At 49.8% G+C, this 15,752-nt stretch overlaps 1 protein-coding gene across 1 annotated transcript in view; it reads left to right on the top strand.

The window, feature by feature from the left end:
• The window catches only part of LOC135240421 (beta-galactoside alpha-2,6-sialyltransferase 2-like), a 36,124-nt gene that overhangs the window by 5,494 nt on the left and 14,878 nt on the right, over window positions 1-15,752 (top strand). The window contains exons 2-5 of the mRNA XM_064309845.1: window positions 8,257-8,312; window positions 9,453-10,460; window positions 12,728-12,759; window positions 13,589-13,621. Coding sequence (XP_064165915.1) covers window positions 9,544-10,460; window positions 12,728-12,759; window positions 13,589-13,621 — 982 coding nt within the window. The 5' untranslated portion in view covers window positions 8,257-8,312; window positions 9,453-9,543. The remainder of the gene's footprint in view (window positions 1-8,256; window positions 8,313-9,452; window positions 10,461-12,727; window positions 12,760-13,588; window positions 13,622-15,752) is intronic.

Raw genomic sequence — 15,752 nt, 5'->3', positions numbered from 1 at the left:
AGCTTGTTTTACATTACATTACATTACAGGCATTTAGCAGACGCTCTTATCCAGAGCGCCTTACACACCTTTTACACAGCATTTTACATTGTATCCATTCATACAGCTGGATATATACTGAAGCAATTTCGGTTAAGTACCTTGCTCAAGGGTACAACAGCAGTGTCCTACCCGGGAATCGAACCTGCGACCTTTGGGTTACAAGCCCAGTTCCTTACCCACTGTGCTACACTCCGTTTTGAAGGAAATATCTTTTTTCCAACAATGTTTCGAATAAAATTCTGAATTTAGTTTTCTTTTGTAATACAATGCGATTTTGGTCGGTGACACGTTTTATTGAAAATTTGCTGCAAACTGCAAAAGTTTTTTCAGAGTTTACCCGCGACAGAAATTTCTCCAAGGACGCAGCGACGACTCATCCAGGAAGTTACAAAAGAGCCCAGAAGAGCATTTAAAAGATCAGTGTGCATGTCTCCACTGTAAGAAAGCGACTGGGCAAAAGTGGGATTCATGGGAGAGTAGCAAGGCTGAAACTGAATAGAGGCTGAATGTCTGAAAAGAAACAAAATTAAGTGTTAAAGTGGCCTAGTCAAAGTCCTGACTTGAACCCAGTAGACATGCTGTGGCAGGACCTGAAACGAGCAATTCATGCTCAAAAACCTACCAATTAGTCTGAATTAAAGCAGTTCTGCAAAGAAGAGTGGGCTAAAATTCCTTCACGGTGATGTGAAAGACTGATATCAAATTATAGGATTACCTTTATTGCTGCTAAAGGTGGTGCAAACAGTTATTCATTTTTAGGGGAATATGTTTTTCACATGGGTGACACTAAATATGGAATAATAGAGGAAATCAGGAAGGGGCAAATACGTTTTACAGCACTGTGCTGTATGTGCATTTGTATGTGTGTGTGCGCGCACTTGTGTTTATGTGTGGGTGTCCATGTGTTTGTACTGAAAAATCAAGCTCAGCAAAGCAAAGTGGGCGGTTACGAATCTAACATGGCTGACCACTATTTGCTGTTATTCCAAATTAGCTACGCCCACAGGGACGGGCAGACCACCATGAGCTGCGCTTTGGGCGCTCGACACCCCCCCTCCACTTCCAGAGAAGTTACCCATCTTCTGCCCCACCCAGCAGCCCCATCATCGTGTGGTGAGGGGGTAATTCTGGCTCCTCCGTACCCAAATTCTTCTGCTCACTAAGCAGGGCTCTAGGACCACCAGGCTAGCTCCCTCTCCAGGGACATGGCGGTGTTGTAATGAGGGGCTACAGCTCTGCCCTTTGCCCTGTTTATGACTACACATTCATTCAGAGCGTTAGGGGGACGCGGCTGGAACATGGCACACCAAGTAGCTTACTGCTTGCTGTAGCGTAGTCCTCACCCCATGCATCTAGTAATGTATTTTTAATTAACCTGCTGAAGAGTAGGTTTTTGGAATGTTTTTTCGCTGAATTCCAAGTCAGTGTTCTAGAATTCCAAGCTTTCAGTTACCGGTAGTGTTTGTTACATGATCATTCAAATGTTCAGCTGAGCATTCAAATTGCATATTTATGATTTTACACCCTTAAGAGTTTAATGCAGTTATTTGCTTTTTTTATTGTGGTCGTATGTGTTTTGGTTGTATGGCTGTGGCACGTTAAGTGAAACAGGAAAATAAAACAAACGCACAATCACGCATGCTTTTGCTGTCTCGAGTCCTTTGAGAAGGGAGAAAGTGCTGACTGGATTCTTTTATTTTTTTCCAGCCTGGATTTGATTGCGGTAGCCAAGCCTATCCCGTTTCCTTTGACCTTTAAGACGATTAGGAATGTGAACCCGCCTCTTTGGCCCTTGCAGTAAATGTTTTGTCGAGAATAAAGAGACAAAGTGGGTCATTGTTAATTTATTCAATGGTGATATTGTTCTATTGATCTTCCTCTCTCTAGAGAGAAGATGGAGATGGATTACCTCCATTTTTATGATTGCTAGTTTTATCTTTCTGATTTCAAATGACTCGTGTTCCTTTAGTTGGCCGGGCCAGAAATCGATCTTGGTTTAAATGACCTTACTTGTGTATGAATGCCATTTATGTTTGAATTGAATCAGTGGCTGTTATTAAATTTTCACACCTGGTTTCAGGTAGGACTGCATTAAAGGATGATCTGGACTCTAGGTGTCGTCAGCATTTGGGAAATGGGGATGGACATTAATGCTCATCTGTTTGTCCAGGAGAGCTGTGGGGTAATCTGGAGGGCAGGTATTATAAGGGTGGTTTCATTTCCACTGCAATAATGCTCCTGCACATGCCCATACACACACACACACACCCATAAACATACAACAACAACACACACAAAATGCGACCTCTCATGCACACGCCCACACACACACAGTCACTCTCTCTCACACACACACACACACACACACTTGTTCGCTGCTGTCTTGTGGAGGAAGCCAGGCCAGTCTTTATTCCTTTCTTTCATTACTGCCGTGAACAGCCATGCCATATAATTCACAGCCATATAAACTCCTCGTGGGTGCGGGCTCTGCGGTGTGTGCTCTGAAGAGATGGCCACACACAAAGTCCTACCAGGCTTTGATCCCTTCAGTTCTAGGTGTGGTCTTTTGGGTGTGGTCTGTGCATTTCTGGAGGATTTCCCTGTGGCATTCGGGGTCCTGCAGATATGGTAAAAAATTAATCAGACTTGAGACTGGGGTCCACTTGCGCAGAACCTCTCAAATGTGCGCCCCTGTTCCTGAGCAGAAAGGTTTTGGGCGTGTACGTTGGGTTCTTGGCTCTTTTTTGGTCTTTGATTCAGTCAGGTGCACATCGCAGGTAGGATTAATGCTGCCGCTCAACTGTGTTTAATTCTTTGAAGACTCTGCTCCCTCTAGTTTTCTCCTCTGTTGGACCGCTTAAAGGTTTTGGCACTGATTGTGCATCTAATGTGTGTGAATCACCGTGGATACAGGGTCTCTCTCTCTCTGAGCTGTGATGGTTAGCCGGCATTGCGACTTTCTGGAAAGACACACTTCCAGGTTATAAAAGAAAAACCTGTGAATGCAGACAATGTTAAACCTCATTTACAAGGATCTTGGGAAGCCAAAGTCTTCATTAACACCGCCGCCCCAAAATTCCTCCTCACACGTTAGGGTGTGCCCTGTTGGTAGATTATCTTCTTTGATTGCTGACGTGAACATTAAGCTGCAGATAGTTTTCTTTGTGTCAAGAAGGTGAGGCTGTAGGAAATTAGGCTAAGCAGCCATACCACCCCATACACTTCTCATGGCTAACTGCTGAAGCTAAGCAGCCATACCACCCCATACCCTTCTCATGGCTAACTACTGAAGCTAAGCAGCCATACCACCCCATACCCTCCTCATGGCTAACTGCTGAAGCTAAGCAGCCATACCACCCCATACCCTTCTCATGGGTAACTACTGAAGCTAAGCAGCCATACCACCCCATACCCTCCTCATGGCTAACTGCTGAAGCTAAGCAGCCATACCACCCCATACCCTCCTCATGGCTAACTGCTAAAGCTAAGCAGCCATACCACCCCATACCCTTCTCGTGTTAAACTGCTGAAGCTAAGCAGCCATATCACCCCATACCCTTCTCATGGCTAACTGCAGAAGCTCGGCTGCCATATCACCCATACCCTTCCATGGGTAACTACTGAAGCTAAGCAGCCATACCACCCCATACCCTCCTCATGGCTAACTGCTAAAGCTAAGCAGCCATACCACCCCATACCCTCCTCATGGCTAACTGCTAAAGCTAAGCAGCCATACCACCCCATACCCTCCTCATGGCTAACAGCTGAAGCTAAGCAGCCATACCACCCCATACCCTTCTCATGGCTAACAGCTGAAGCTAAGCAGCCATATCAGCCTGTACCCTTCTCGTGGCTAACTGCAGAAGCTCGGCTGCCATATCACCCCATACCCTTCTCATGGGTAACTGCTGAAGCTAAGCAGCCATATCACCCCATACCCTTCTCATGGCTAACTGCAGAAGCTCGGCTGCCATATCACCCGGTACCCTTCTCGTGTCAAACTGCTGAAGCTGAGCAGCCTTGGCACCTTCTCCTCTCTCTTGGAGCTCTCTGTCAGTCTGTGAGCCGTCCACCGTTCCGTAAAATCGCCAGGCACACCGTCGCCAACTCTGTGGACGGTGGCCGATCCGAGAGCGGTGCCAGGAAGCCTCCCTGCTGATGGAGAGTGTGACACTGGTGATTGAGCGAGCGCTGAAAATACACCCCCCCCCCCCCCCCCCCAGCGTGACAGCCCCTTCTGCCTGAAATGTCTCCCTGCCCCCCCCCCCCCCCCCCCCCCGTATGCCTGGAAAGGGTGAGGCCCCCCCCCCCCTATGCTGGAGAAGGTGTGGGCAGCCCCCCGCCCCCCCCTCCCATATGCCTGGAGGAGGAAGGGTGTGGGCAGCCCCCCGCCCCCCCTTCCCGTATGCCTGGAGGAGGGAGGGAGGGAGGGAGGGTTTGGGCCGGGCATGTCAGGACTCGCAGTAAGCCGACTCTCTCTCTCTCTCTGCTCGCTGGTGCCCGCGGTGTGTGGCCAGCTGGCTCGGTAAAATCGCCTCAGCCCCCGTACGGCTTAACCTCCTCCTACCTAACGGGGTGCCACCGCCCTGTCCCAGGTGAGCTTTCCGTCTGGACCCGTCCTCAGGAAAAATAAAAGTGTTCATCTTACTTCTAGGGAAGGTTTTTTTTTGACTGGCCGTGTGTCCGAACTTCCGGATGAGGGTTAATTATATTTGTCTCTTTCCTCTCTGAGCAGAGATACGCATCTTAAACCTCCAAGTGTAGTTCATTCTCCGAGCAGTTTCTTTTTAGCTTGTGACACATTTTCAGTCGTTTCCCTGGAAAAAAAAAAACCTGCATCTGAAATGGTATTTAAAAAGAAAGATGTTTAAAAAAAAATGAAAATAAAAAACTGTGAGGCTTTTTCTGGGGCTGAGCCTGAATTGGTCCGGTGAGAGCGTAGCCGTGTACTCAGACTGAAGGAAAAAGTGCAAATTGCTTTTTTCTCTCACTTTTTTCCCCCTCCTCTTCCTCCCTTCTACACAGCTCCTCAGAATTAAGCTTTGAATCAGATCTGGCTGCAGCCCAACATTTTATGTACGTCTCTTGTTTTTTCATTATTGTCTCGCCGTGTGTTTATTTTGTAAATAGAAATATGAATGCATTGTGGAAATTTTTACATGTTGAGGTCATTATATCGCTGAACTGGCAGCCACTTGCAAAGCCCGATGGCTTTATTGTCTCATAAATGCTGAGAAAAGTGTGTAGAAGTGTGTGTGTGCCCAAGCTCCACTCCCTCTGTGCAGATCAGGGACCTGTCTGCCAGGTCGGTCTCACAGGCCTCAGGTTCGTGGGGTCATGCACTACATGGCCGACGGTATGTGGACACCTGACATCCAACACCCGTGCTGCTGGAGAGCCAGTGCTGGGAAGTGGAGTTTCTCACTGATGATATCTGGTGGCCTTGATTTACAGACATGAAAAACAGTGCAAGTCTAGTCAGAATGAAACCTGTTTAGCATTTGTAAGACAAGCATCAGATTTTAATCTTCCTAGTGTCAGGAGGCTGATGACTATAAAGTGAACCTTTGGATAATTCTGCAGAAATGGTGTTATTAAAAGCATTTTGTGTTTAAGACAAACGGCATTGCTTCTGTTTAATACAAGCAGCCTGTGGAACCTTTTTGAAAGGAGTGCTTTTGTGCTTTTCCTTTTGTGCTCTGTCTGTCTGTCTGTTATACTTTTTAAATAAAAAGGCATGTGCCTTTTACATCACCATGGTGACTGTATTTTCAGTTTAACCTTTTTTTATATGACACAAGTCTAGCTTATGGAGATTAAAGGCTTGTGTGTGTGTGTATATCTTGGCGTTTGGCTTGACGAGAAATTCTTGTTTAAATTCCATATAGATGATCTTGTCAGCAAACTGAGACAAAAAAATTGGCTTCCTTTATAGAAACAGATCTTTCTTCCCTATGTTCAGTAGAAAAAGAATTGTTGAAGCAGTTTTCCTTTCAGTGTTGGACTATGGTGATATTATATGCTGCTCCTTCTACTCTTAAGCGCTTGGACACAGTCTGTCACTCTGCCCTCAGATGTATCACTGGCGATAGTTATGGTCCCCACCACTGTGTCCTCTATGCCAAGGTGGGTCTGTCTTCTCTGGCAGTGAGGCGTGATAAACACTGGTTTTTGTTTATCTTTAAGGCCATTGTCGGAATGCTTCCACCTTATATTACAAGGATGTTAGAGTGGCGCTCTGGACCCTATCGAACCCGATCAAATGGCTTGCTTATGCTTAAGGTCCCTCGGGCTTGGTCAGAAATTTTAGTGCCCCATCCTCCTGGAATGAGCTTCAACAATTGCTGAAAGTCAGTTCTCTACCAACTTATGGGCAGTTTAGATCGCTGGTGTTGAACATTCCTGTCTCTGATTGTTTTTGATCTTATCCGTGCTATATTTTATTTTTTTTATTATATTTTATTTTATTTTATTTTTATTCTAGTTATTATTATTATGTACTATGTTGGTTTGTACTGTTGCTATATTCTGTGATCTTTTATTATACTTATTGTGTCTTAATTGTTTTTGTGATCTCGGCTACATTGAAAATGAGGGCCTGGCCCTCAATTGTACCTCTGAGAATTAAATAAAGGTTATGATGATGATGATGGTGTGTTTATATTTTTTTTCTCTCTCGCATACAGATTTTATGTTCTTGCAGACACGTGTGCAAGACTGATTGTGTCAGAGTTTTTATAGATTGTATGTGTGTGTATGTTTTTTGAAATTGTGTGGGTGCCTGTGTGTGCGTGCGCACTTGTGTGTGTCTGTGTCTGTGTGTGTGTGTGTGTACGTGTGTGTACACTGTCTCTGCAGTGCATTTCACTGCCTGGGTAAGAGGCCAGGCCTTCACACAAGGGCCTGTTAACATTTAGCCATTCTCTCTCTCTCTCTCTCTCCCTCTCTCCCTCTCTCTCTCTCCCCCCTCGTCTCTCTCTCTCTCTCCCTCTCTCCCTCTCCCTCTCCCTTTCTCTCTCTCTCTCCCTCCCTCTCTCTCTCTCTCTCTCCCCCCCCCCTCTCTTCTCTCTTTCCGTCTCTCTTCCTGGAGTTCCTTACTCTTCTCTGTCGCTCCTGCGTCTCCGCCCCTCGTGCGCTGAATCCTAAGCGGCTCCCGTCCGTCGCGGGCGCTAGCGTGGCTGGCGTGCGCTGCGAGCCGCGGCGGCGGCGGCCGCCCGAGGCGAAGCGGGTCCTTCCCGTGGAGCGCCAGGGACTGCGCCGTCGCGCTCCTCCATTATTCATGCCCCCCTTCCCAGGGTGCACTGCACCCACGCAGGCAGGGAGAGTCCCCGAGAGAGAGAGAGAGAGGGTTCCATCGCAGAGCCGCGGCCGAGACGTGTCTCTCACACACAGGAAGTCCTCTCTCGCACACAGGAAGTCCCCGGTGGCGTGTGGTAGCCCCGCCCATTCCGGGGTTTGTGAAGCCCCTGCTCTCCCCCCAACTAGCTAAGGCTTCAAATGCTCATTCTCTGAATAAGAGATTAAAGTGTGTGTGTGTGTGTGTGTGTGTGTGACATCCCTGTCTTCTCTATGAAGCAAACCTGATTTGGCACCCCCCCCCCCCCCAACCTCCTGCCCCCTGACTACCCCACCTTCCCTGGAGCAGAGAGGGGAAATCCAGTTCTACTCCCCCCCCCTCCCCCCCACCCCCACAGAGTGACGGTAACGACACTGGTCAAAGCCGTTGCGCGCTCCGCGTTGTCGCAATGTGAGCTTTATGGTTAAACATTAATCTGCGGATGGCTAAATGTGGCTCGCGCTCCTGTTACCTCCCTGCATAAAGAGCCACGGTGGCTGCTGCTGCTGCTGCTGCCATTCAGTGCGTCTCAGGCTTCGCTGCCCCCCCCCTTACACTGGGCTGGAGAGAGGAGACGTTCCATTCTGAAGATTAATGCTTGAGGAAGGGCGGGTGGTAAATCGAGTGGGCGGAGGCCGACTTCTATTTTGGAAACAAAAAAAAATAGGTGTGACCAATGTCGGGCGGTCGTTTTTTTGGGCAGTTCCTCATAACTGGAGGCTGATGAGTTTGCTGTGAGTGGACACACGGGATCCTGGATCCTGTGTGCTTATCCTGGTTTATGCAGTAGGCTTCAGAAAGGCAGAGTGAAAGGGATCGGGAGGGATGTAATGCTTTCTGATGCTTATGGAAACTCTCCTCTTTTTTTTTTTTTGTAGCTGTGTTGAAGTTTTCTGGAATGAAAATGGACCATAAGGAGTAAGAGCCGGCTGTGGTAAGTATACCTGCCTGTCCTTTCCTTTTATCTTTTTATAGGTAAATGCACACAGTCGACTTCAATGGATGTTCAGGCGCATGCTGAGAAAGGCCTTAAAAAATATCTTCTAAGCCTTCTGACAGTCCTTAAAAAAGAAAAAAAATAGGCCTAATTCTGTAGTAAATTGTTCTGCTTGTGCTCTCAAGTTTGTTTGATAATGGTACTGTCCCAGTGGGGGGGGGGGGAGAAAATTAGCCACTTTGGCTGAAAAATAACGCGGTACGGTATGCATCGGGAGAGCAGGTAAGATCCGGTGTGGCTGTGTCCTCCAGTCATTCTGCCGGGTTTAATGTAGGCAAGCTCTCCCGGCTTTTTCACCGGGGAAAGGCGGGGGGGGCGGGGAGATAACCACTCAACCCCCTGTGTCCTCTTACAGCAAATGGAGGAATGGTATTCAAAGCTCGAATGTTACCTAGGGTTTCTTTTGAGGTGTGTGTGGGGTGGGGTGGGGGGGGGGGAGAGGTGGTTTCAGGTTTGTTCGCCATCAGCAGTGGGTAGGAAAGGAGAAGGGCTTCGTCCGCACCCCACAGAGAGCAGAGTGCCGCTGGGCGGCGGTGGGCAGAGATGAAGGGGGCGGAGGCAGAGGGCTGCTAGCCGCCATCTCGCGTCATCAAAGCACACGGGCAACTCCGCGGTCACCCGAGGAGCACACTGCTCATGCAAATAGGGATTACGAGAACCGGAAGAATGACCGAAGAATGACTTGATTGACTTCAGTATTGAACCCAATTTTTGAAGTAGACAGAGATGACTGTATTTTACATTACATTGGGGAATTAGCAGATGCTTTTATCCAGAGCAGCTTGGCACTGCTTACCTTTCTTTACAATATATATATATATATACGGCTGGATGTGTACTGAAGCAGTGCACCTTAAGTACCTTTCCCAAGGGTTACAATGGCAATGATCCACCTGGGAATCAAACCTGCAACCTCTTATGTTAAAAGCTTAGTTCCCTTGTGATTATACAGATACGTTTGTATGTGGTTTATATTATAATGTCATTTCCTTGCGCTGTGCTGTTTCCAGGCTAGATTTTTTGTGGAAAAGTGAGATCTTGATGTTTCTCTGAATATGGCTGTTTGTCCTTTCCCAGGGCTCCCCCTGACCTGACACTGACCCCGCCCCTGACCACGCCCTGCCACGCCTGGCCCCGCCCGGGTGCTGAGGGGGGAGGGGGGACTGGGATGAAGTCCAGCATGAAGCACTGGAAGCAGCTGGTTCTGGTGGGCATGCTGGCGTGGGCCCTGCTGTTCCTCATGCTGCTGTCCTACTTCATGGACTCCCGGACGGGCGAGACCCGCTCCTCCGCCCCGCTGTCCCACGCCGAGACCCGCCGCCTCGCCTCCGTCCAGGGCATCAACCGCGCCATCATGGGCTCGCCGCTCGACCCCACCGCCGCCGCCCCCGCCCCCCCGGGCCCCGAGCCCGGCCGCGGGTACGAGAGCCGGGAGGGCGCGCCCTACGCCAGCCCGGACCCGGACCCGGACCCGGACCCTCAGGCCCTGGCTGCTTTCGGCACCCCAGGAGGAGCGGATCCGAGGGACCCCAGGGTGACTCCAGCCCGGGATAGTCCCGTGGGGAACAGCGCAGCCGAAGAGGAGGAAGAGGCGGAGGCAGAGGAGGGGGGGGAGGAGGAAGAGGAGGATGAGGAGGAAGAGGAGGAGGACGGGGGGACGATGAAGACCACGCAGAAGACCAAAGCCCACTGGGAGAGCATCGATGACCTGGAGGAGTACTTCTCCAAGTCCAAGTCGGCCATCCTAGGCCTGTGGCGCGGGAACGTCTCGGCCGCCATGCTGAGCCCGCGGCTGCAGAAGGCCATGAAGGAGTACCTGAACGCCAACAAGCACCACGTGGCCTACAGGGGGCGCCGCGATACAGGCCGCACGGGCCAGGAGGTCCTGTGCGAGCTGGAGAAGCGAGTGCAGGTGCGGGCCCTGGACGGGAAGGAGCAGCCCTTCTCCCAGATGGGCTGGGGCAGGCTGGTGCCCCCCCGGCCTCTGGACCAGGTCCACGGGGCCCGGTTTCAGACCTGCGCCGTGGTCACCTCCGCCGGGGCCATCCTCAACTCCTCCCTGGGGAAAGAGATCGGTGAGTCAGTGCTCTGCGGCACCAGTCTCAAAAACACCATGGCTTCAGGTGAGCCAAGCTACATGAACCAGAACTCTCTCTCTCTTTACTCTCTCTATTCACTCTCTCTCCCTCCTAGTTTCTCTTTCTCCCTCTCTTCCTCTGGGGTTCCTTACTCTTCTTTTTCACTCCTGCCTCCCCCCCCCCTCTCAAAAACATCATGGCTTCAGGTCAGCCAGCCCCTTTTTACTCTCTCTATTCACTCTCTCTCCCTCCTAGTTTCTCTTTCTCCCTCTCTTCCTCTGGGGTTCCTTACTCTTCTTTTTTCACTCCTGTGCCCCCTGCCCTGCTCTGCCCCCTCCTCCCCCCCACCCCCCCCCGCCTCCTCCTGAGCTGAAAGCTGAATCCACGGGTGGCCGGAAGGCGCTGGAAGACGCGGCGGCCGAGTCCCGCCGTCTGAGGCGAAGCGCCTCTCTCCTGAGTAACCGCTGTTATCGCTCATCACATGCCAATGCGCTGATGTGAGCCAGCCGACCCGCTGATGTGAACCAGTCGCTCGCTTTGGCAATGCTTCCGCTGGCTCAAACCAGACTCAGACTCAGACGCTGACGGGTTGGAGATGCCGCGTCCCGGTATTTCCGTCTCTCGTCGCTAAGGGGTCGTCTTCGCCGTCGCCCCCGATCGGTTGAAGGGCCCTGAGCTCTCCTCGTCCCTTCTCTTATTTTAGCCTTGGCTCCGATCCCGCTTCCATCGGGCACGGGGCTGGCTCTGTCGTGGGGTTGCGCCGACTGACGATAACATTGAGCGATCTGCGATCACCTTGAGGGTGATCTCTGCTTCTAGAGGTGATTTTTTTTGGTGTTTAAAAAAAAAACAAAAAAGATTATGCATAAATAGGTATGAAAGAAAGGAAAAAGAGCCTTGCGCTCAGCGTGTTATCAGGAGGTTCTGGTCCAGTAAGCTCTGCGGCTGGTTGGGCCGTACTGGTCAAACAACGTGAAGGCCAGCAATAGCTGGTAATTCTTGGACTGCACAATGTGACTCTTTGATATTAAAGACTTATTGCTTCATTTTAATATTGCTTGATTGCTAGTTAGGGGAGTGAACAGCGTGTTTCTCTGTCGCTTCGTTGGGTTCGTTCTTTGCCGTCGGTGCTCAAAGGGGCCGGGCAATGTTAAATAACAGACCGTATGAGAACAAAAGACAACAAGCTACAACCTTAGCGTACCTCGGTAAGTTTTAGTTGTTAATAGGCCAGATATTTGCATATTGAGATATAGGAGCACAAATTCAATGGAGTAAACAGTGTGACAGCAAATAGGGAAACGCTCAGCTGGTGGTGGACGAAACACATTGCCCACATAGCTTCCCATTTCAGACAAGGGTTTCAGAAATGTGTTAAAATTTTCATTTGTAACTGTTTTCAATAATGTGTTCCTGAATAAGAAGTGTTACTGGAGCATCATTGTTCCATTATTTCTTCATAAATAATTAAAAACAACCAGGACTTTGTAGTGTCCTGTTTGTTGATCGACGATTGCCCAAGTCTACTCGCTAATGGGCGGAGTTATAACACCCCCCTGTCAATCATTGACTTGGGCTCGAGCCGGATGAAGGACAGGCCTTGTGTAATGGCACCGACCCTGTTTGTGTTCCTGAAGCCCTCCCTCTCCCATCTCCGGGGCAGATGTTTTCCTGAGACTAGTTTCCTGTTCATTTACACTCGTGTTCAGCAGGAATCACCGGCAGCACTGGTAATATCAAAGCACAATAGATTTGAGTCCAGACAGACTCCCGGAAATCCAATGCAACGAGCGCAATCTGGATTAAATAATGAAAGAGACCAGAGGGAGACAGGAAAGGGAATGAATGATTTTTTTTTTTAAAAGAGAAGACTTGTGGCATATTTTTGTCTGGTCTCTTTAAATCTGCGATTTTTTATTTTTTTTTTTCCCTGAGAATTTCCGACTGTGATGGAAGTGTGCCGATCAGCACTTTTTTTTACCTTTTGCCATATGGGTCCAACCACGTACGCCGCCTGTGACACCTGCGGTGCGTGCCTCGCCACACCTGTCCTCATTTCCTGTCGTGACCTGAAGTGAACCGGCGTCATGGTAACAGATGACAGGATTCTGTGTCCTGGTTGCTTAATCTCCCTCCCTTGGATTTGCCTTCGTAAGTCCTTTAAGTAGCCGTCGGTTGCCGTGGGCAGTGTGCTAAAACAGAACCGTGACGCGGAGCGCGTGAGACACCCGTTTCAGGTTCTCGCGCGTTTGTGAGGAGCGCCGCTCTCTGGAGCTCCTGGCATGCTCCGCCCTGTGAGGGGCGGCGTCTCTCCGTCCCGCTGGCCGTACCCGCTGGCCGTACCCGCTGGCTGTCCCGCTGGCCGTCCCGCTGGCCGTCCCGCTGCCGTCCCGCTGCCGTCCCGCTGGCCGTCCCGCTGCCGTCCCGCTGGCCGTCCCAGGGTCCTTCTCTTGGGCCGGGCCTCGCTGTTCCTCCCCCTGGCCGTGGGCGGTCCAGCCAGCCGCAGCGAGAGAGCGAAGTGCCCGACAGATGGCTCTTTAAAAAAAACGCCTTCTGGTGTCGGCTCCACCTGTTCAGGCCGGCGGGCTGAAAGGGCTGGGGAGAGATAGAGATGTGCACTGGCACCGGAGTGAGAGGCAGCCGTTCTGAGCACAAGCGCACACACACACGCGCGCACGCACAACACACGCACGCACGCATGTGCACACAACAACAGCAACACACACGACCCACACACACACACAGCAGTGCACACGACACACGACGCACACACAGACACCACACGCTGCACACAGCACACACACACGCACGCACATCGCACAGGGTCAAACACACAAAGAGACAGACACACACACAAATGCACACAGGGACAAACACACAAACACAGACACACACACACACAAATGCACACAGGGACACACACACACACACACACACACACACCACAGAGACAAACACACATGTGCACACGCACAGACACACCCACACACAAGCATACACAGACATGCACGCACGCACACACACACAGACACAATTGTTTTTTGCATAGCGCTTTTAACAGGAAAGTGTCGCAAAAGGTGCTTTAGGGAGTGGAAGAAAATAGCAAAAACCAGGCCTGAACCCCCAAATAAGAAGCACATGAGGTGGGGAGAAAAACCCTGAAACGGAGGTGAGAAGAACTCCTCGATGGGAAGAAATCTCAGGAGGATCTTGGCTATAGACGGGGAGCCCAACCTCCACTGGCCAGCCTGGTGTAAAGTAGTGGTAGAATGGATGTAACCAAAATTTTATAAGCGATCAATCACAGCAACTAAAATGGGTGGCAGGTTACAGTGAGATAATGAACTCGGGTAAGGAAGGTCCTAATTTGCATTGTTCCAGTATCGTAATTAGAGGGCAGGTGATGCAGCTGGTGCTCAGGCTGCTTCAGGGCGTGGCCAGGGGGGACAGGGCTGAGCGGTCTGTGACTCCAGGCTAGGAGGCAGGAGCCCAGGAGAAGAAACGGGAAGACGAGGTTGGGCAGTGACATTTTATAGTGAAAATGTCATCTCTGTGCCAAAAACCTGGAATAAACACTCGGATAGAAGCTCCATCCAGCTTCTATACCATCCACTTCCAGCAGTATGTAATCTGTGATGGCGAAGGCAGCCTCTTCTGAGAGCCCTCGTACTGGAGCCCCAACCTGATTTCAGTTTATGTTCTAACTCTGCAGGACTTAGTGAGAACATGCAGTCATGGACCAGGCTAAACTAGCTTCCTCCCTCTGTGCCATAGGCCCAGGACATGGCCCTGGGCTGGGCTAATTAGCGAACATCTGGTCCTGCTGGCTTGAGGGGCCGTACTACTAGTGCTGCTCAGCAATTCTGGACACCCGCATTTACCTTCATAAACTCCTTGATTTGTCTTGACCATTTACCAGGATATAGAACTCTAGAAATGGCTAACTATAGGATTGACTAAGGAGGCAAGTTTTGAGCCTTCACTTAAAGACAGAAATGGTTTAAAGCCCGAACATGCATTGGGAGATTGTTCCATAAGAAAGGAGAGCTCTAAGAAAGGGCTTTAGATTTCCATGGGATTTTCACTTAGCCAGCATCTTGGGAATGAAGTCATGTCGGAGGAGGGTAAGGAATAAGTAACGCCTAAGATTTTCTGGAGCCAGACCGTTTAAAGCTCTGTTTATTTTATTTAACCTTTATTTACCCAGGGCAGGTTCGCTGGGCACGGATGCTCTTTTGTAGCTACGCCCTGCTTCACACTCATACACACTCACACCTGGGAGCTGCCCAGCTGCCCAGTACAACCACAATCCTCTATTGTTGGCCACTGAGCAGCTCCACTTTATAAGTTAACAGCGGAATCTTATAGTCAGTTCTAACACACACACACACACACACACAGACAGGGAAACCCATACAGAACTGGGCCTTTGAGCATAAGGCCATGTCTCAGTCCCTGGAAGTACAGGTATTTATCTACCTGCACTGATTGTGTGTGTGATTGGACGCGTCCAAAATAAATACTTGTTCTTACATTCGAGAGCAGAACTGCTTAGAGGGTTTTCAGGCCCTGTAGAACCCACTCGAGTACCTCTGAGAAATATCTCTGAGGAATGCGCCCGACAGACCATTCAGGTTCCACGGAAGTGATGCTTTTATGGGCCAATGGTACGACTGTATTACCAAAGAAACAAGCGTCGATGTGGATTTCCTTTTACTGACCAACTAAAAACTGAAAGTCAAATCATAGATCGGTAGTTGCTGCGTTGTGTAGCTGGGAAGTCAATTTGAGAATGGAAGACAAAGGGGAATTCTTGCCTGGGACTGTGGGAAGATTAATGAGCTAATTAACTATAAAAACACAAAGCCGCATTTAATAATTCACGTACATTGGATTTAGCAGACAATGGAGCCAAATGAATTTTGTTAATTGCTTTTAAACTGTTGAAACATGCGCTTGGCTGTGCCCTTTCTATTTCCTTAAATATCTCTAAACATTCGTTCCGTCACCCTTTCCTTGTGATTTTGTTCCATTAAGACTATCTTCCTGCTGCACATTCAGTTTTCGTTATGAAGAATTGAAATTTCGGGGCGGCCGAGAGAAGTCATCTCTTGCGTCCGCCAAGAGACCGTTTTCCATCAGGCCGCCATTAAGCCGTGAAATACGCACGGCGGCGGCTTGTTTGAAATGAACGTACCCACAAATGACATTTCAGTTAATACGGCAAGCATAACTACGAGCCGAGTAACCAGACGGCACTCCTTAATGATGTTAGGAGTCTGCCCCGTTCGTCTGGCCC

The sequence above is a fragment of the Anguilla rostrata genome, chromosome 15, assembly GCF_018555375.3.
Source record: "Anguilla rostrata isolate EN2019 chromosome 15, ASM1855537v3, whole genome shotgun sequence".
NCBI classification, from domain to species: domain Eukaryota; kingdom Metazoa; phylum Chordata; class Actinopteri; order Anguilliformes; family Anguillidae; genus Anguilla; species Anguilla rostrata.
This window is presented reverse-complemented; position numbering and strand designations above follow the sequence as displayed.